Source organism: Lasioglossum baleicum, chromosome 17 (assembly GCF_051020765.1).
Source record: "Lasioglossum baleicum chromosome 17, iyLasBale1, whole genome shotgun sequence".
NCBI lineage: Eukaryota > Metazoa > Arthropoda > Insecta > Hymenoptera > Halictidae > Lasioglossum > Lasioglossum baleicum.
The window spans coordinates 10,456,004-10,477,784 of NC_134945.1; the positions used below are offsets into that span (position 1 = coordinate 10,456,004).

The window sequence follows — 21,781 nt, forward strand, 5'->3', positions numbered from 1 at the left end:
TTCACATTTTTTATAACAATATGTGCTTGTGTGTAGAAATTTATCTAATATAATTTCTAATGGAAGCATCTTTGTGATATTCCAATAATTATGGAATAAAATTCAGGCACTCGAGGGAAAAATAACAGAAATATATACTTCTTAAAAACGGTTAACAAAACGAATAAAATCTAACATAGGAAAGTTAATCCGCGCGAGAAAATCTATCAAACATATATACATAGATTGAAAAATTATTTATTATTATTATACTAGATCGCAATTTATTGCTTAGATATTGACCATAAATTAATTTGTATCTGGGGCATAAGAGTATGCGTTAAAATTATAAAGTGCAACATGATTGAATATCCTAGAAAATTTTGATTATTCACATAAGGGTCAAAAGTTTTGAAGTGCTTTTTTATGATTTTGTATATCTTGTAAAAGATTGTTTTAGAAAGTAGTTCGCTGAAATACGGCATGAATATTCCTCGACACTAGACACCTAAGAAAAATGGTGACATGATCATTTGTAGCAAAAAGTCTTTTTTTATTAAATATCTTTATAGCTATTAAGCTTAACAACAACAGAAATGTAACAAGGCTTGAATCCACACGGAAAAAAGTCTCTTGTTTTAATTGGTGGCGCCATCTACATTAAAATTGTCAAACTTACATAACACAGACCATGCAACACCGACGAGATACTATTATCTCGTCGGATGCAATGTCTGTAAGTAAAGTAAAAATGATGTAGGTTCTGATCGAGGCTAAAGATGATGTAGGATCTGTTCCAGACTAAAGGTTGACACAAATATCGACCGTCGGTGTGTGACGTAGGTAAATGGATTATAATTATTTATTCTCTGTCGTGACGATCAGTTGTATTTGAATTCATGTCGGTTGATAGATATCAAGGTTATTTATTTTCCGTTCAAATAAATTTCGATTTTCTTTTCAAATTGAATGATTTATTTATTGTTGATTTGGATTTAGTCTCTCAAGTGTTGGACAGTTGAAAGAAGTGAATTTGTTTTTTCTGTTACAGATTCCGCGGTAAAAGAATCATCGTTTGAAAGAGGAACTTGGAAGCAAGATCGATGCTTTCGAGAATCGACTCGTGACGTAGCATCATGGCGGATTTCTTGAAGCAGGAGAGTGGTGATCAGTCAGATCAGTGGTGATCAGTGGTGATTGGTGATTGACTACTGATTGACTCCATGACTGGAGTCAAGAGTCATCAAGAGTCAAGTATAGTTTATGAGGACTCCAGAATTTCGCCACTGTAGAAGTTCTCTTTAGTCTTTTGTGCTATAATTTTATTGAAAGTGCACTGATAAGTGGAGTTGTGACTCTATTGACATCTTGTATGAACATCTTTGTTTAACCTATAAATGTTGAAGTAACGTTGAAGTAACAAAAGTTGAATAACATGGCGACTTGGATTACAATGACTCCGCGGTAGTATTTGAATCACAGAATTTTTGTCATTTCGTAATACTTTTGAAATAAATGTTACTAATTAGTACATTTTTATCTAAAATGTGTTCACATTTTGTATAAACGTTGTATATAATAAATTAATATATTAAATAACATATACTAATATGAAGTATTGGTGTATTTCATTTTAGGCTTGAGCAAGGCTTAAATATAGTAAACCAAATAGATAACAGTAAATTACGGTTACTTATAAATCGTATCTGTCAAACGCTTCAATCCGGTATTGCTGCAAAGATCTTCAGCGATGAGGAAGAAGAAAAGTTGTTGGTGTCGTTGGATTTAAATAAAGATGATTTAGTCATTCTTTTGGAAGCGATAACAACACTTTATAAACAAGCTGCATGTAATATTATAAAAGCACAGTCTATGGAAATCGTTTTAAAGGGTATTTTTAAAACCGATGACAAAAAGATTCAAATATTTTTGAATGCTTGGATAGCGTATGGTAAAGGAATAATAGATAATTTTCGACAGCAATCAATATTCCCTGTTCAGGTGTGTTACGCAACATAAAGCTTGTGCTTTAACCTTTTGGACTCCTAATTATTTTTCAATTTTGTTGCCAACAACTCCCAACTCTTTGAAGTAATCAGAAGATGTCGAGTGTGACTCGATATATGTGTTCTTGTGATAAAAACTGATGTCGAGTCACGCTAAACAAAGGAGCACAAAGGGTTAATAAAAATGTTCTTATATATATATATATATTTGAAGTAATAAAATATATCATTTCATTTCAGGTCAAAGATATTGATTGGTCTTTGAACATACAAGCTGCATCGTCTGCTATCAAAAAGGACGTACGTCCAATGGCATTACTGCAATTAAACTTGACAGGAGAACAGCAATCTAAATTAACAGTAGAATTTGATAAAAAAGAATTGATCGATCTATATCAAAATTTAGAGAAAATTCAATCACAATTAGATGTTCTTAAATAATTTGTAAATATTAGTTTTAAATATATATTTTCCAATTTTTGCTAGTAATTACGAATACATTTCATTTTTATAGCTACTAACAAAATAAGCGATCATTAGATCCATTCTAAAAATGGTATTTTTAAGTACATTTTCTTACAATTTTAGTTACATAACAAGATATGTATTTATATTCTTTGTAACACTGAAAAGTTCATCATTTACATATGAACATTTTCATATGTTTTAGGCGAGCTTTTATATTTAACAACTTTTTCATACAAATGAGGACTTGTGTTAGGTATAATGTTATTGATACTCGACACATTTTGAGTATCTGAATCATTATCATTAATTCGTACAGTAGGAGTTCTCGTTGGATTTGCAGAATATCGTTCTCCATCCAGACGCGAAATTTCTTTCTTTTCCGATGGTGTTATGGTTTCCAAGACGTGGGTTGACTTCCGGTCAAACAGGCGGGTTTTACAAACTACTAACACAACTACAGTAATCATCAGAAACAAAATCACAGCAGTTAAGGTGCCTACGATCCATCCCAGACTTTCATCTAGAATAAAAAATATGAAGAATAAATTATATGAAATGAATTTGTTTCACACTAATTCATTTTTTTTTAATCTACTAACATAAATAATGTCGAGTATATTTCTTAAAATAAATATATTTGTATGCACGTGCATATCGTGTGATCGGACGAGAATCGGTTTTTTGCAATGTGAAATGGCCGTTGTCTTTAGAACTAGTTCAGCACTGAATGATATAGAATTTATTTTTCACAAACTGATAGCATTCAAGTCCTTACCATGGAGGAAGGCGTGCTTCATCTATCGCAACTCGCAAGGAGTGCGTGACGAAGGCGTGCACTACATGAAAGGGAGGTTGGTGGCGGAAGCAGGAGTTTGAGGGGCCCCAACGTAGAACACACAAAATTCATGGAGGATCTATAGGTGAGATCTCCAAAACGCATCTCTGCATTCGTCCTCAAGACGCAGACGTAAGTGATCACTTCTGATGAACTTTGACGAATGGAGTATAAGAGGCCTCAGGACCGCAAAACCCTGCGTCCAGAAGCGCTTAGGAGATCCCACTTTTAGAGGATCTAACCCCCAAAAAGAATATGGGGAGATCCGTGCCGCTGCCGCTTCTCTAGAGGGAGGGGCTACTAGCAAATTACTATAACCATTCGTTGCTAGCCTCCTTCAAAAGCTTTATTGTAAAATGTACGGAACATCCAATGTCTTTAACCTAAAGGTAGGGTCTTTTAAGCGCGTTCGGATGCTACGTTTTGCGATCCATTCGTTGTGTAGACGTAGACGCAAGCGATTCCTTCCGATGAAGTTTAACGAATGGGGTATAAGAGGCCCCAGAATCACAAAACGCTATGTCCAGACGCGTTTAGGGAATCCTATCTTAATTCCTGTGATTGCGCAACCTTCATACTCAACCCCTACCCTACAAAGTTTCTTTATTCTCTATTGTGAAGAAATACAGGGTGAGGCGCCAGAAACAGCCCAGCTGAATAACTCGGCTGCTATTGGTGTTAGGAAAAGATGCATCAGATGGAACTTGCTCAGTTTCGAGGGGGCATTAATCAGATGTTAGTAGCTTCTTTGTAGGCGGACGCGTAAAGGACATATGAAGGTCAACTTCATTTTTTTAAATGGAATGAGGTATTTTTTAATACATGAATCGATGCAGCTGGACATTCGTTATAAAAAAGTACTACCTATGTATGTCGAAAAGTTAATAGTTCAGGAGATATTTCAATTTAAATAACTCTGAAATACCACTACTGTCGTACTAAGACGTTAGCGTTTACTTACTGGTGTAACGTCTTAGTATGACAGTAATGGTATTTTAGAGTTATTTAAATTGAAATATCTCCTGAACTATTAACTTTTCGACATACATAGGTAGTACTTTTTTATAACGAATGTCCAGCTGCATCGATTGATGTATTAAAAAATAATTCATTCCATTAAAAAAAATGAAGCTGACCTTCATATGTCCTTTACGCGTCCACCTACAAAAAAGCTACTAACATCAGATTAATGGCCCCTCGAAACTGAGCAAATTCCATCTGATGCATCTTTTCCTAACACCAATAGCAGCCGAGTTATTCAGCTGGGCTGTTTCTGGCGTCTCACCCTGTATAAAAACTTTTCCTTACTTGTTTCAAATGTCCGAAAGACTGATACTTGTAGACTTTTGCGAACCTCTGTAGATATTACCTATATTACAAGCAATATTAAATATTAAGAAACGGTAATACATACCACTTAAGCCATTTAGCAAAACAACGGATGCGCTGCCCATTTCATCATCGCCAAATTCGTTAGTTACTGTGAATTTGCACGTCCATAGTCCCAAATCTGAATGATCGGGTTTAAATTCTAACATGCATAGTCCTGTATCATAGTTCATTTGAAGATTATACCTAAAAACCCAAAGAAACGCTTAAAGAAATTCAGATTTCTAAATCGGCGAGATAAAAAGATTGAACGTACCTTCTGCTTCCGCTCATATTTTGATAAATATGAATCTTCGATGCATGAATCCACTGGCATTGTGCTTCCGATAACACAGTTTCCACTTTGCATGCTAGCGTGACCATTTGATGGGGGACCGCCCATACTGCCATAGTCACAGGTTCTAAAAATCATCAATCCTGTTTGTACTCAATGTCTCATCTTTCGTTTCCTTTTAGTTTCGTTTTTACACAATTACTGACAATGAGAAGTATCGAAGTGTCTTCTTCGGTGCAGGTCCTTCGAAAGGAACATATAGATCAAGGCGTGCGTTCGGTGCTCAAATTGTGCGCAAGCAGTTTCGTGCGAGTCCCTGCACATATAGCAACAGTGGATTACTTACAATTTCTAGAAATTTTTTAAAAATACTCCACTATCATAGCTGAAGATGAAAAATATACCATGGTCTAATGCATGCCTCGATATCGTGTGACTTCTGTTAGAAGTGTCATGTTCAATCTTCAAGAACGTGACAAAATGAATCTATCCGGAAGGTGGCAAAAAGTTGTCAAACGAAATAGGCACCATATAATTATATTCAATTGAATAAAGAATACGAGATGATTCTGATGTGTCCAATAAATCCAATTAGGTGACTCGTTCCGCAAACACGTAACGGTAAACATTACTGTATTATACAGGGTGTCCCGCGACTCATGGTCAACCGATTAGGAGGTGATTCTAAAAATGAGTCGAAATGAAACAATAAAATTTCTCGACCTCGATTTTCTCGAAAACGAAGACACGGAGGAAAAAATTTGGTTCTTTCTTCTCGACTCATTTTTACATGTTGAGTCACCTCCTAATCGGTTGACCGCATGAGTCGCGGGACATTAACACTAAACCTACCGAGCCTTTAAAAGTAACTGGAACACATGTTCCCTTATAAAAATGACAAGATTGATTTTATTTAGATTTTGTGCGGCTCTTATTGCAATGCGTGCTCTGCTAAAGATATCTATGCAATCATTTTTATTATTTCAATAATTGTAAAATAAAAAAAATTTGAAACCGGTCATTTTGACCGTTGGTGGTAGGTTAGCGTTAAATGATAGCATAAAAAGTGTTGCTTTCGAGCACTTGCAATTTTACACCGGGGAAAGTATAATGCGGTGCATCAGTGGCGCACCCAGGATGTAATCTTGGGGGGAGCCGAATTGAACCCAGCCCTTTTTTTTAAGAGCGGTGGGGAAATGCTTTTACGCCCCCCCCCCCCCCACCCACAGATGACAGCTGGAGGGCTGGTGAGGGACTCGGCACCCCCTCAGACCTTATGCGGGGAAAACGCGACTATATGATCTCACTATCATATAGAGTTGAACCCAGCCCTTAGTCTAGTCAATGAATTCTCATAAGGGGGGTGTAGAGGGAAATGGAAGAAGCACAATTTTTAACTTTGGGACTTTGTTTGGACTAGTTGGGAGCTAAACATACTAAAAGTCACCACTCCTAGGAGGTAAGCGGGGAGCAGGGGGATACGCAGAAGGTCCTCTTTTTCGGTTTTCCGCTTATATCTCGGAAATTATGCGTCCTAGCGATATGACCATTCCATACAAAATAAAAGCTGACAAAATGTGCCATAAGATTGACTCTATTCAGTTTTTCGCTATCTCGCATAGTTTCCTCAAAGTTCACTAATTGTGAAAAAGAAAAGTTTTGCTTTATTTGACTAGCTAACTCTTCAGCACAATTAGTGAACTTTGAGCGCGGATATCTCGGAAACTATGCGAGATTGTGAAAAACTGAATGCAGTCAATCTTATGGCACATTTTGTCAGTTTTAATTTTGTATAGAATGGTCTTATCGCTAGGACACATAGTTTCCGAGATATAAGCGGAAAACCGAAAAGGGGGACCTTCTGCGTGCCTCCCTGCACCCCGCTCACCTCCTAGGAGTGGGGACTTTTAGTATGCTTTCCTCCTAACTAGTCCAAACAAAGAACCAAAGTTAAAAATTGTGTTCCTTCCATTTCCCTCTATAACTTTTCGTTGACTGGACTACCTAGGTTTTGCGTGATGACCTTTTTTTTGGCCAAAATATCTGTCAACGGTACCCAGGGCTGTTTTCGCGATTTTAATTTTGGAAGCTAAACATTTTTTTCTTAGCGGGATGACTTGGTCCCCTGGGTCCCCTGGCTCCTCCCCCTGGGTGAGCCACTGCGGTGCATAGATATAATTTGAGTTACGCGTGGAAGGAGAACAGTATCCTCCTCTGGATCAACTGGCGAGAACGACATACATATAATCTGCATTAAACCATTATTACAAATGCAGGAGTGCGAACACGATCCAATCGTTAGTATTGAAAAGACAATGATAATGATACAAAGCGCAGTGAAGTTTTCGTATTACCATTTATTCAAAGTAATCTTTTACAATGCCGGAAACCGACGTTTAAACGCACAAGAAAACGCACGATCCAGTTCGGATGGCAGATTCTCGAGTTTGCTCACTTTGGAACTTAACAGTAATTCAATGGCACACGAGGATAATAGTTAGAGAGGCGTTCTAATGTTTGATTTGTTACAAGCATTGCTGTCTCGTGAGCTGGGTCCATCGATCCGCCTCCGAATGTTTCTCGCCATGAAAATCGCGAGTACCACTTTGTGTCTTATAAAGAAGTACAGTGAATAGGCTTCGGATGCTGTAATTGAATTTGCGAACCACGTTTTATCCAAGCAGTCAGAATGTTGCGTTGTTCGAAACGACGCGACGCGGCACGACGGTGAACAATTTAATAAAAGGGGAAGCTTAACGGTAAAAATTGTCTACTTAACGTTAAATTTAGCACGTAGCTGGATATAGAGTGAGCATAATAAGAATGTATGATAGTATCCTAAAATCCTGTTTTATCGTGGTCTTATCACACTACGATTAAACGTGATACAAACTTTCGCAGTGTTTCTCTATTCGTCGCTAGATTTGTCCAGTCGATTTTCCCGCCTTTTTGTCAAGTTCTATAACGGGTTATACGTTTCATTAGCACACAACGGTCTCCTCGAGGACTTAGCAAATAAATATTCTTAATCTTAACATTCGAAGCTTAACGAAACTTGACGTGTTTCAAGTTATAGTCTTTTTCTTTTTAAATAATTACTTACTAATGTGCAAACGATGCTTTCCGATTCTGCGTTTGCTAAAGTTCTTTGCAGACCAGACACCGTTGCTTTGAAAAAACCCTCGGATTCTGCTAACTGGAAGGTTAATAACTGGACTGCGGATCTTTATGCAAAAGAAAAATTGTCTCCGTCAATTGCAAGAAACAACAGCCATGCGGAAGCTTGTCTGTTTCTTTAATAGTCTTAACAACATGAAAATGATATGTTGACATGTTTAAATTCTTTTAATCCTCGCACCATTTTCAATTACACCAACTGATCTTTTGTCATGAAAGCATAAAATCCGCAGCCTACCGGTCTACTAGAAATAACCTACTTTACTTATCATACATCAGTTTCACTTATGAACAGAAAACTATTGCAATAGAAATTTTACGTTCACGTCTGGTTTTCACCTGACGAAACCGGAAGGGTTTTATTTACATTGTTTCTTTCTTTTTTTTTTTATTTAGTCACGTGAGAGACTGAAATATTTCTTTCAAATATATTCGGCATGCTTTGCCAAAGTTCAAAGCAATTACTACGGCAAAAAATAAAACTTCAAAGTGGATATTCTGGTCCGCCGCGCCGAGGTTACGCAAAACAGCATCGCGCAGCTATCCAGTCAGCAAAATCTGTTCGCGCAGATTAAGACCAAATGTCTGCGATCATACTTTGCGAGCAAATGGCGGTAATTTTGGTGTTAAGACATGTTTGGAACAGAATTTGATCCTTATTTGCTCTGAATTTGCCGACCAAAACCTGTCGTCAAACACCGTGTCTAATTGCGGAAACAGATGGGTCGGTATTTGCTTGCAAAGTTTCGTGCCAAATTCACAGCAAACCAAGACCAACTTGCTTACTGGGTAGATCATGGTAAGTTTTAGGCGGGGAGTGTTTTCTCAAAGCGTGGTCTTGAACACTTCTGCCACCGATAGCGGCTTTCTACAATAAATAATACGAAGAATGACAAGAAACGCAGCGAAATCGGCCGCCAAAAGGTACACACGCGATACGTTTCGCGTGCCTAAAACTACTGTTATGCTAAGTGTGTATTCAGACGATTAGCTTGTCGTCGGTATACGCGGCTACCAACTATGCTAAATGCGAAATCATTTGAGCGTAGCCTTGCCGTTGAGCACATAAATAAGGAAGGATGAATGACATTGAGTGATAGATGTGTTATTTGACGAAAAGTGCGTATTCACGAGCGTGCGGTTGTGCGTCCATGGAGAGAAAATGCTCAATAGATTTTTCACAGTGAGCACAGACTCGTTGGATGCACGTCGGGTACAACAAGTTAATCATAGACATGAAATAATTGTTATTGATGGGACGATCTCGGGATATGTTAGATGCTAGACGTTCTTTCTAATGATGCATCCGATGCGCGCAAGGAAAGAAATTATGAATCGTTGATCCATCGTTAAGTTTCCAGGCGTAATGGCCCCTAATCCCTATCGTAAATCATCGCGAGCAAAACAATAACAGTGACAGCAAAACAACGACACGTGAATAAGATCTAATACTAATAAATGCAAATATGATCGCATGGCAAATGCGCGGTAATGAGTAGGGATGGGATCAAGTACCTCGCAAACAGGTTCGAACCTTGATTGATGGAATTCGAACTCTCTATAAGTACTTCGACAAAAAAAAATAGTACTCCCAAGTATACTCGAACCTTTGCCAGACAGTTTCGAACCCTTTACAAGTACTGTGGTAAACGTAAATAGTACTTGCAAGAAGTATACTTGAATCTTGGTCGAACAGTTTCGGAACGCGTTCGAAATTTTTATGAATATCGTTATGAATTTCCGTATTCTTGCACACTCCGTGGCAACGTAAGGCTGTTCCGGTGCGGCGTCTGTTTACTTTTTCTGTAAACACGCTGTGGAGATGAGAGAAAAAACGGGGTCTCATAATTATTACATGCTTCTACCGATGATTGTAGTTTGGAATGTACTTTGCGACAAAAACTCTCTCTCTTTCTCTCTGAGATATTGTATCGAACAATATCTAGGTGATGTCGAGAACAATCATTTGTATATGTTAACTGCATTATTGGATCCATGATTCAAAACATTAGCTTTTTCTAAAGATGAATCTATCTCTCGAGCACGGAGCCTTGACTGAAATAGCCACTAATTATATGAATAATGATAATTCATCTACACATGTGATAGTTCACAGACGCAGATGTCTGAAAATCGGCACAATAGCGAATTATCAATTTGGTCATCCTTTGACAATGAAATAGCAATTACAAATAATACGTTACCTATCTCATCGTCTGCTGTGTTAGAAGTGCAAAATTATCTAAAATCACGATATATAGAACGCAAAGAAGACCCGTTATTATTTTGGCGTGAAAATTCAGTGAAGTACCCCATTTTATCAAAAATTGCACGTGACTGTCTTTGTATAATGGCCACTTCTCTGTACCTTCAGAAAGAGTATTTTCAAAAGCAGGAAATATCATGGATAAAAAAAGAAGTAGGATAAAACGAAGTATTGTAAATGAAATATTATTCTAAAATAGTTACGAATTTAATCGAGAAAGTGCTTATAAAACCTACTATGCAGTTCTGATTTCCAAGATTCGAGTACTACTTGTGAAAGTTTCGATTACTTTCAACATCGAAGTACTTATAAGTATCTTTTCGATGCTTGTTTGTACTCATTCCGAGGTTCGATAACTACTTGTATACAATGATTACTTTTCAAGTATAATCATTGAAACTTTTTGCTTGAAATGAAACTTGGTTATTGAACTTGACTCGGATTCGCGAGCACATATTGAACTTGATCCCATCCCTAGTAATGAGCAACGAATACCTATCAATTATAGTAGAATCATTGATATACAAAAAAAAGACTACAAGGCGTTGCAAATCGAACGATGGAATTTAGAGGAAAAATGATAGAGTGATGTATGAAAATAGAACGCCTCGTTGGATGTGTGTGTGTGTGTGTGTGTCTGTATCGATAAATATTTGCTCATGCTCCACAAATTTTTTAAGCGGAAATATTCTTTGTACGTCTGCTTCGGCGACGGTGTACACGTAGTTGATAACTGGTTCTCAAGCGATAGCGCTTTCTGTATACGTACAGAATCGCGCGAACATGATATGGTACTTGAAACGGCATGCAGATTCCATCACCACCGCGACGCCTTCACCCACAACAGTCTTCAAGGAACCCAGACGGAATTTACTCCGACAAGGAAACACATTGAAGTGCCAATCGCTGGTTTTGATGAAAACATACTGACAGGTGAGATGTGATTCTCATAAAAGCAGCCAACACGTGCTTCCCAGCCGGTAATCATGTCGAAGGAGTAACAACAGCTCTTCAAATTGAGGTCTCTAAACTTATTTTGACAAATGTGTCGATAAGAAATGGACATTTTGTAATTTTTACAATTAAACTCATTATTTCAGAAGACTGTGTCAATTTGAATGTTCAAAAAATGCTGGAATGTAAAATTCGATACGACTTTGATTTATTTCAGATCTAAAAAGACTGCTATCACGGAAAATAAGACTTCATTTAATTCCTTTTTCATAAAATTTGCCTACAAAAATTGAAAATTGCATAAAAAACCGCAGTCTACTCATTATATTATAAATATTTCTATCTCTAATAGCTTGTGAAATATTCGTCTGAATAGATTTTCAACCAGTAACATTAAAAGCAGTCCCCCTTCTTTAACATTGAATGTTAGCAGCTGCAAAATGTGTGTTAACTACTTTTATAAAAACCGGTGTAACTTCATCAATTCGGTGATCGGCGCTTCAACAAAACCCATGCGAGTTTATAATGTTCAGATCCTTAATAGATCATCAATGATTATCACCATTGCAATCAACTGCTCTTGACCATGTCCTAAACATCTTTAGATTTTTGAAACATTTTCATTGGAATTTGTTTCAGCGAGTAAATGTTTTCTCTTGCGATGTCGATCACAAAAATATCAATGTTCGTTGTACGATGTACAGTAATGTACACACTGCACAGGGCAAGTCACCAGACGATCCAATCGAAACACTTCGTAGAACACGAATGCCACAGAAAATGAAGCGAGGCTTTCAATAGGTTCAACAAGTCTGACAATGAGTTATTGACTTGGAACTCATAGGCTCATGGGAGCGCGATAACGTTTTAAAGCGTGCACCGATGTATCATCAGAGTTATAAATATTATGATATTGTAAGAGAACTGTTGACGCATACATCGACTCGAGCGGGAGCCAGAAAATATTGTAGTTCGGTGAGAAAAAAAGAAGAAAGCAGATCTTCTTCGCGTTTAATATTCCACAACTATGCGAAGGCGGAAGAATTTCCGACATGTTTGTAGGTTTCCTATGGCTTCGATAAATAAAAAAAACGGATCAATACTGTGCGCATAAGACCGCACGACCGAAGTGAAAACTTCTATGGCGATTGCACATTGGTCTGTTTCTCGTTCGTTCGGCTAAATTCAGCTCCCACTCCTCGAATAGCGTTTCACCTCGGAGCGTGACGGATCAGACACATTCACTGCCCAGCAATTGTGTACGCGGTGCGCCTAAGGAAGTTCTCACTTCAAAAAGAATATTCTACCTTCTATGCTCGTGTCTTATAGTCCGGTGACTCATCCTGTACAATAATACGTAAAACACATAACATACTACGCTTACACTGTACACACTTCAGGATCTATGGCCGATCGACGATTTCGACCACGTCTCAAAGTCCTCGCGAGGAACGCTTTTGTCGATTGTCGATACGTCGCGTCGCGCGATTACGTCGACCACAGATCCAAGGATCGATGATTCGTTAATGTTTGACACCCTCACCGTGGAAGGAACGTCACGAACCCATCTCAGGATTCGATGATACCTGGTTCCAGAAGGCTCAGCTTGGCTGGCGGCGCATCCGTGTAGTTTTGTCTGCCGCGTATCCTGGCACCGCAGGTCCACAGTCCTTCCTGTTCCGCGAGAGCGTGGCTCAATCGTACGCTACAGTCCCTGGCTTCGGTCCCGACCGCTGGAAACTGCTTCACCACCACCGTGGTGTTCGAGTTCACCGGCGTCAGAGACCATCGACACTGTTCCACCGCCGATGATGTTACGCAGCGAAGAAGTACGGATCCTCCGGACGATATCTGTATGCCCTGCGAGAGCTCCGAGAATTTCACCTCATCTGGAACGAATCGTACGTTGCGTTGTCAGTTACAAGCAGAGTTGCCCCGGAAAAGGTCTTTGCGCTTCCCACTCTACAATCAGATTCCCCTCTAACGACTCCCTGTAAAGTACCAATCTAAGCCGATACTTGGTTCTCGACTGTGACACACATCGGCAGGGCCGGCCTTCTCTATAAAGGGGCCTGGGTGCAAGAAACCATTCGGGGCGCCATATTTTTTGTGAAGTAAAAAAAATTTACAAACACGAACATACAGGGTGAGTCCGAAGAAACAGAACACCTAAATATCTCCGTCACTTTTTCGTTGTACAAAAAAACTTCTTAGGACAAAGTTACACTGTTTGAAGGGACACATGTAACGGTGTAAGGGAAAAAATGTTCAACGTCATTTTTTTACGAGATTTCAAGATCATTGATATTTTTTTTAAATGGAATAAGGTATTTTTTAATACATTCAATCAATCGGACGCAAAGAAGGACAGCGTATGGGAAGGAAAGAGACGCGGAGAGTCGTGGTGCGCCGACACAGTTCGACGAAGTTCCCGTACGCTGTTCTTCCTTGCGTCCAAAACTCTCACAGTTCATTACACAAGTAAAAATCAATGGAATTTATATCATATTTGGTATCATTTTCATTAGAAAGATGCCACGAATATGATGGTCGGAGTCTCATAAAGAATAATGAAAAATAAAGAAGTTTTGTAATTGGATTAGTAGTGGTTCACACCGACCGGCTGCTCGGCGACCGAGGCAGCTCGAGCTTCTTGGCCCCTCGCGGGGTTGCCCCCAGTGGAAGGGGTACGAGAACTGACTTAAAACGGTCACTTCCGTTGCGCTTAGATCGGGACTTTACTGTATTAGCAGCTGTAGTAGGAGTAATGTGACGTCACGTATTCTCCTCGTGCAAGGAGTCAGTGTAACCAGATTAGGACTTTCTCTCACTCTACCTTTTCCCTTCTACGACACTGTTCCCCCACGTTTCCGGTACGACCCGCCACGTGACGCGTTTCGTCTCTGTCGAGCATATGTCACAATGTCACGTGACTAATCCGGTACTGGCAGAAAGAGAGTATGTAACTGTATTCCCCTCGATTCTAGTCAATTCTCTTGATCTGGCGACACTGTAGAGTGTAGAGAGTTGAGGGGCAACCATTTAGCGGGGATGTTAGCACTCATCTATCTCTAGCATACCCCACAAAAATACCTTTTTTAAATCTTGCACGAGTCACTGAATTTCTAAATTGTATGTTGACGTATCTTTATAAACAACAAAGATATTTTAGGTGCGAACGGTAGGTGGCTCACCCTGTATGTACGTGAAATGAAGAACAAAGTAGTTAAGGATGTTCTGGAGGTACAATGGGAGACAAAAGTACAAGAAATTCGAAATCCATCAATATATTGGCAATGAAAACCATTCATGAGTATATTTTGCATTAAACTTTTGCGAATACTGTACCCTATGTAGCTATATTCAGTGGTCTACACTTATCGCGTTTCCATGCTAGTTTTGTAACAGTTTATAATTTTTTTGCTCTATAACTGTTTAGTAAATCCTAATAAATTTTGAACATAATTAATTACATAATTTTTACTACATATAAAAAAAAACTGGAGTTTCTGGTTGCGTTTTTTCAAGGTTTAAATAGGGTTTGAAATGGAATTTTATGAATTCTCCATAAGAAGACGTGTTAAAACGTGCAAACTTTAAGTTGCTATAATTCTTATACGGTGCAGTGAATCGAACCCAAACTTTGGTAATTGCATTAATTTAGTAAGAATTATATCTTGTCAAATTTCCAAAAATTTTGTTGCGTTTTTATATACCTCCAGAACATCCTTAAAAAAAAAGAGAGAAATTACCTTGTTCGAAGACGGTGAGTTTGACGTAGGGAGAAGACAGTACCGTGTTGAGAGAACTGATCGACACCTGACAGGCCCAGTGACCCTGTTTTTCGGCGTACACGCGTGGTAGAGTGAGCGAGCAATCTCTACCAAGGTCGCCATTGCTCGGAAATTCCTGAGCGACGACTTCTGGATCGTTTCCGTGAAGCGGTTTCCAGGTCCACGTACATTTCTCGACGCGGCTGCTCGTTATGCATTTTAACGATGCCTCCGTACCGATCGCCGCGGAAGTGTCCGTCGGCATTTCAACGAAGCTGACTTTGGCTGAAACGATCGGAGATAAAAAAATCGTTTAACGGCACGTTTCTAGCGAACAACTTAGCGCGTGTCCCTCCGATGCTAGCTTTCAGCGAATTGATGTCGAAAACATCTTTCCAATTAGCAAATACTAGAGGTGTGCGAAACCGGGACGGAAACGGGAACGATGTTCTGGATCGGGACGGTATCCTGAAACTTTCGGGATCCTGAGAATGTTCGGGTTTTCCGAAAATGTTCGAGTTTCCCGAAAACATTCACGGGAAACCCGAATACCCCCGGGAATCCCGAACTGATCCGAGTCTTCCCATCCCGTTCCAAGCATCGGGTTTCGGGAATTCCCAGATCACGCACACCTCTAGTAAATACAGAAATTGATCAACGTTCAAATCGATCAACGGGGCACGTTCTACCGAGCAAGTTAGCGCGTGTCCGTCCGATGGTAGATTTCAGCGAATTGATGTTGGAAATCGATCAACGTTCAAAGAAATAAACACCAAGTCTGTGTGGATTCGAAGAATGTGACATCTCAACGTGCCATCGCATCGAGACTAATTATACCTGTAGGTAGTAGGCTGACGGTCGCTGGAGGCGCCCCATGAAGAATTCCTTCCGGTGATAATCGGACGCCGCAAGTCCACAGGCCTTCTTCTTCGTACAGAATGTTTTTGAAACGCACAGAACAGTCGTGATCGGCGTCTTTATTAGGATTAAATTTTTTTACTAACAAAGGCTCTTGACTGGAATTTGTGGCCTTCCAGGACCACTCGCATTGAACCACCGGCTTATTCACCAGGCATCTGAGCAGCACTGACTCACCGGGCGCTACTTGAATTCCTCTAGACAGTTGGACGAACTCGACTGAGAAACAGGAACGCAAACAATTAGATATGAGCATAAGTAGCCTGCGGATTTTATGCATTTATGACAAAAAATAGGCACGTACAATTTAAAGCAGTGAACGAATTAAGAAGATTTAAGGACATCTGTGTATTCATTTCAGCTTAACACACATTACCGACCGGTGATTATTGCATAATTTTGAAAAATTTCTGGTACATGGCTAAACACTTTTTAATGGAATCTTTTATAGCAACAGCAATTTTCGTTGTGAACTAACAAGTCATCCTCAATAACGTCATCGAACAGTTTCATTTAAGATTGCAATGTAAAAGAAAATTTCTATGCTTTCTTTTGGTGCAGCACAATTATTTAAAATCCTATTATGTAATAGGCTTCCGGTAGGTAAAATGTTAATAAGACGATTAAAAGAACAAAGAAATTTCTATTTGGCTCCTGTGTCTTGCAATCAATGCAAACATTTTTTATTTTGCATGAAGATCCGCAGTCTGGTGATAAGAAAAATTTAACCCTCAGCACTCGAGTGGTGACTGAGGCGCAACTAAAAATTGCTTTACCATTATTCATAATATTGTTTAGATTATTCAATTATTGTCTAGTAGCTAATCAATTACTATACATTTAGGTATTGTATGAGGTATTATATCAATTTAATATCCACCAAATTTAATAAATCATAGAAAATGGAAATACATATTCTAGGTCGGAGGAAATGTTTCATTTTCGAGTTAAAATAGCTCCGAGTGCAAAGGGTTAATATACAGTAAGCGGACAAAAGTTTAAGACCGCTCTAAAGAAGACGATAACTTTTTAAATATTGTACTATACGGTTTGAACTTTTTCGGGAAATTTAGAGCAATTAGTTTGTTAATTAGTTAATTAATACAGGATATGAAAAGAAATTTTTTCAAAAATTGCAATTGATCGGAATTGTTGAAAAAATACTAAAAGTTGTATTTTTAACTTTTTTATGTGGGCCTATATTGAAAATTTTAAAAATACGTTTTCTGTGTCAATTAAACATATTCTGAAAATTTCGTCAAAATCGGTCGACGTTGCAATGAGCTAAAAACGTTTAAAGACGGTAAAAATTGCAGATTTTCAAGATTTTCGGCAATAAATCGTTCTCTAGAGCGGTCTTAAACTTTCGTCCGCTACTGTAAATTTTTCAATTTGGTACCTCGACTAACCACTTATTTCGTAACTCGACAAATCTAGTACTTCACTAGTATCTACTCTCTCTACTATGAATATTTTTATAGTAAATATTTCAGCTAAAAGCGATACTTTTCCTTCATGGGTCCTCCATTTTAAATGAGATAAATATTGTATTTCTCTATTTTAGGACTTTTAGGACAAATCGTATTTCAATCATCCTGCATATGAATTAAGCATATTCTTTTTTAAAAAACCACAACCACGACGACAATAAAGTGTCTGTACCAGATTTCCCATTTACTTTACGATTGCACTTAAAAAATTGTTAAAAATATCAATATTTTCCAGATTCGATGTTACACGATTCCAAGCTGCCAATCTTTATACAAAAGTCTCAGTTGTACAGATTATTTCATGAAAAACAAAACGAAAGGAAGATTGATCTCAACTACAATGTTCATTTGGGTGGAGAATTGTTAACATTTGCCAGAGGAAATTCTTTTTTGTATTTTAAGTTCTCCTACCTTCCGATATGAGAAATCGAATGGGATTTGACTGCGTGAATGAGGAATTCGGATCGATCCTGGCACCGCATGTCCAGTATCCTTCTTGTTCCGGTAACACATTCTTGAACTTGATACTGCAATCCGTGCTGTCATTACCGAAAGCTGGAAATCGTTTCACCTCGAGATTCCACGGTTGTGATTGGTTCAACTGCCGCCAGGACCACTGACATTCACGGACAGGTGACCTCATCTGGCACATCATTTGCGCCGAGGATCCTGCTGGTACTTCGACAACATTATCGTATTTTGCAAATGCCACCTGAACACCTGAAAACAAGTGTTGGTAGGCGCTTTACACGATTCATTTCTGTTATAGAAGGTCGTTAGAAAAGTTCTTTGTTAACGCACAGCAACAGTAAAAAAAACACAATGCGTCGCTTTCGACTGGTACTGTCGATACAAAGTACAATTAGGTTGTTGCATATGAAATCTCCGATTTGTAACAGTTCCATTTAGAAGTAACCACAATTTCTTCCGAATCGACTTGTTAATCAGAGCAAGCAATGAATTAAAAGTTTCTCGACTGTATTACGATAAAAATTGAATTCTTTGTTCATTCATATTCTTCAGTTATAATATTGTCACCGGCATTTTGTAGCTTTTTCATCATCGTCGAATTAACTACCACATTTTGATCAAACATCGTATCATACCATCGTGAATGTGTTGTCTTTCTCATGCATATAAAAAGAATGATGAAATCTTAATAAGTATTGAAGATAGAACCTTAAAGATCATTTTTGTACCTTGAAATGGATACATATTAAACTTGAATATTGTAACAGTATTTCTTGTTCAAATCGCTTCATAACATTCGCATTCTATAATTGGACATTTCGTATGCAACAACCTAGTACCGATCGACGTTTTAATGATGTGTTGAACGGTAGCGTAGAAAAGAAAATATGTAGAAGTTGATTAAAAGAGAAATGTAAGAGAAATTGTGCGCCAGCCAAGTAGACGTATACGCGTGCAGTTACTCTACTATGCTGAAAATGTGGGCCAAATCGTGGACCAAATCTTGGAGCAAATCGAGGACGAAAACGTGGCTCCAGCACAAAGATTACGCGAAATAAATTGAAATACTTCAAAGTTGAAACCTATACTTTACCGGTTAGGGTATTAATTCTCACCGTGGATAGTGAAATCGTCATAAACATGCGACAGAACGTCATAAATATGAAACGTGCTAATGAACGTGAAAAATCTCTAACAAGGGAAGTTTCATCTTTTGTGAGACGATGGTATATGGATCCCTGATGATGTCTGCAAAATATTAGGTGTAGTTATTTCATAGTTTTAAAGATATAAACAATTTAACTTTCACGCAACCTGCTTACACGGCTAATGGAACTTCGAAAGGTATGAAAGTTTAATTCAGTGATGCCATATGCGGGGAGTCACGGTGAAATGATGTACCCCTTCTTTGATGACGGGGAATGAGTGGGACGAATGGGAGACACGTTGCACGTGCGCGATGGGGACCGTGGAGTGTGCGCCTGCGCACGGTGCTGGAATGGAATAGTGGAAGGGGTATGTAGGAGAGTACGGGAGCTCCGTTTGGAGCTCATTACGGCAACACTGGTTTAATTATTTATATCTTTAAAACTATTGAGTAACTACACCTAATATTTTGCAGATATGATTAGGGATCCATATACCATCGTCTCACAAAAAATTATCAAAACCGAAGTCGGACACTTGGGGTCCTTCCCTTGCAAGTGATTGCTTTGTAAATTCGCTACAATTTTAATAAATGGTAATAAATAAATTGAGAAGATGAAATTCAAAATTGTTGAAAAATTAAAAAAATTGAAGATATCAATATATGTACATATGTGATTTCTCCACTATTAAAATCATTAAGGGAAGAATATAACATTCAATTTAGTTTTTATTTCTCGCAATAGAATCTTGCCGATACAAACCATTTTTATTTTGCATAAAGATCCACAGTCTAGTAATACATCTGAAGAATTATCGAATGATAAAGTATTGTTCGATCGATCGCACCGAATGCGATTCGATCTTGAATCAGAAATTCCAAGAGACAATGAACATTCCATACCCTGATTCTCATTGACGATGCTAAGCTTGGCAGGTTCTGTACTGGTGAAAGGATCATTCGTGGAAGTTCTTGCAGCGCAGGTCCAGTATCCGGTCTGCTCGTGCTTCGTGCTCGAGAATCTTACGGAACAGTCGTTGCTATTGTTCCCGAAGGCAGGAAATTGTCGTACCGGCAACGGATTGGTAGTTGGAGTAGCTGTCGTCTGAATCACCGAGACTGTGGTGGCTATAAATTACAACCAGACGTAAATACACGGCACGCGAGTACTGTAGAAGATATTTGATCCAAATAAAAAGATTCGAGACAAGTTTATGCTCTTTTTCATGATACGTATCATACCATTAACATATATCGACAGCTGTGTGATCCGAGTAGGGATGACGGAATTAATACTCATCCAAAAATTAATTTTTGCGCTAACAAGAAAACTGTCTCATTTAACTCTGCCACCCCTAATAGCTTTGTTATTTATACATAATCATAACATGTTCCGGGAGAATGTTATCGTATTTGGAGGAAGACATAATTATCTGTGAGTGAAGGTCGTCTCAAGGTCATATTTTCCGAGACCTCACGAACAGTAATATTTTCTTAAATGAAATCACGTGCTTTGTGTACCGTGAATCGATTGGGTATCAAATTCTGCGTAAAAATCTATTGACCTTCATATGCATTAAATCTAACAGTAACGAAATAATTTTCAATACGTACCTACCATCTGGAAGCTAGTTACCTGGTGCACAAACATCCCTTAACTTGAATATGGTCAGTACAGGTGGAAAATTATTTTCATCGAATCACGATACACGAAGTAGATCATTCCATTCAAAAGAAATATTACTATTCGTAAGATCTCGGAAACTATGATCTTCAGATGACCTTTACCCATTGAAAAATTGAAGTTGAAGTTATGGGGTTGATATTGAAATTGACGTTGAAATTGAAGTTGATATGAACGAAATGAAATTGAAAAATTGACGTTGAAATTGGAAAATTGAAATTGAAGAGTTAAAAGTGACGAGTTGAAATTGAAATTGAAGTTGATATTAACGAAATGAAATTGAAAAATTGAAGTTGAAATGGAAGAGTAGAAATTGAAGTCGAAATGGAAGAATAGAAATTGAAGTTGAAATGGAAGAGTTGAAGTTGAAGTTGAAATCGAAGGAGAAGAGTTGAAATTGAAGTTGAAATCGAAGGAGAAGAGTTGAAATTGAAGTTGAAATTGAAAAATTGAAGTTGAAAATGAAGTTGAAGAGTTGACATTGAAATTGATGTTAGCGTTTTCTTACTTGTGTAACGTCGTAGTATGTAGTACGACAATAATGGTGTTTTTGAGTTATTTAAATTGAAATATCTCCTGAACTACTAACTTTTCGACATACATGGGTTAGTACTTTTTTATAACGAATATCCAGCTGCATCGATTGATGTATTAAAAAATACCTCATTCCATTTAAAAAAATATCAATGACCTTGAAATCTTGTAAAAATATGACCTTGAAAATTTTTTCCCTTACACCGTTACATGTGGCCCTTCAAACAGTGTAACTTTGTCCTAAGAAGGTTTTTTGTACAACGAAAAGTAACGAAGATATTTAGGTGTCCTGTTTCTTCGGACTCACCCTGTATACATAATTGCAGTTTTCACTACTTCTTCTCTACATTATATTTAGATAAGACATTTCTGGCAACCCTACTTATGACCCTCTCCAAATACGATAACTTTCTCCG

The 21,781-nt window shown here is 38.1% G+C and overlaps 2 protein-coding genes across 11 annotated transcripts in view; one reads left to right on the forward strand and one right to left on the reverse strand.

The window, feature by feature from the left end:
• The first annotated feature begins 1,094 nt into the window (after positions 1-1,094).
• On the forward strand, positions 1,095-20,357 carry Vlet (COMM domain containing 10 protein valette). 4 transcript variants are annotated; one of them, XR_013010814.1, is made up of 5 exons: positions 1,095-1,443; positions 1,617-1,980; positions 2,226-2,945; positions 3,214-3,420; positions 5,192-20,357. XR_013010814.1 is itself a non-coding variant. In XM_076441757.1 (3 exons), the coding sequence occupies exons 1-3, from the start codon at positions 1,415-1,417 to the stop codon at positions 2,424-2,426; spliced, it is 594 nt and encodes a 197-aa protein (XP_076297872.1). In that variant the 5' UTR covers positions 1,095-1,414; the 3' UTR covers positions 2,427-3,973. The 4 variants fall into 4 exon arrangements, 1 of the variants encoding a protein (XP_076297872.1); XR_013010812.1 differs by having other exon boundaries at positions 2,226-3,420; XR_013010813.1 differs by having other exon boundaries at positions 2,226-3,373.
• The window catches only part of LOC143217452 (uncharacterized), a 47,105-nt gene continuing 27,760 nt past the window's right edge, over positions 2,437-21,781 (reverse strand). For 5 of the 7 annotated variants that reach the window (XM_076441753.1, XM_076441752.1, XM_076441754.1 and 2 more), the window contains 8 exons: positions 20,051-20,275; positions 17,941-18,249; positions 15,959-16,258; positions 15,101-15,406; positions 12,935-13,237; positions 4,934-5,078; positions 4,703-4,863; positions 2,437-2,973 (listed from right to left, as the gene is read on the reverse strand). In XM_076441753.1, the coding sequence (XP_076297868.1) occupies positions 2,627-2,973; positions 4,703-4,863; positions 4,934-5,078; positions 12,935-13,237; positions 15,101-15,406; positions 15,959-16,258; positions 17,941-18,249; positions 20,051-20,275 (2,096 nt within the window). In that variant the 3' untranslated portion in view covers positions 2,437-2,626. Of the gene's footprint in view, positions 2,974-4,702; positions 4,864-4,933; positions 5,079-5,138; positions 5,268-12,934; positions 13,238-15,100; positions 15,407-15,958; positions 16,259-17,940; positions 18,250-20,050; positions 20,276-21,781 lie in introns of those variants that run through there. The other 2 variants (XR_013010811.1, XM_076441756.1) reach the window with 2 other exon arrangements.

Bases quoted from the DNA above. Each gene is read 5' to 3' on its own strand.
- Vlet (XM_076441757.1), top strand. From the start codon at position 1,415: ATGGCGACTTGGATTACAATGACTCCGCG. The intron at 1,444-1,616 runs GTAGTATTTGAA...ATTTCATTTTAG, and splicing joins TGGATTACAATGACTCCGCG to GCTTGAGCAAGGCTTAAATA. The intron at 1,981-2,225 runs GTGTGTTACGCA...ATTTCATTTCAG, and splicing joins AATCAATATTCCCTGTTCAG to GTCAAAGATATTGATTGGTC.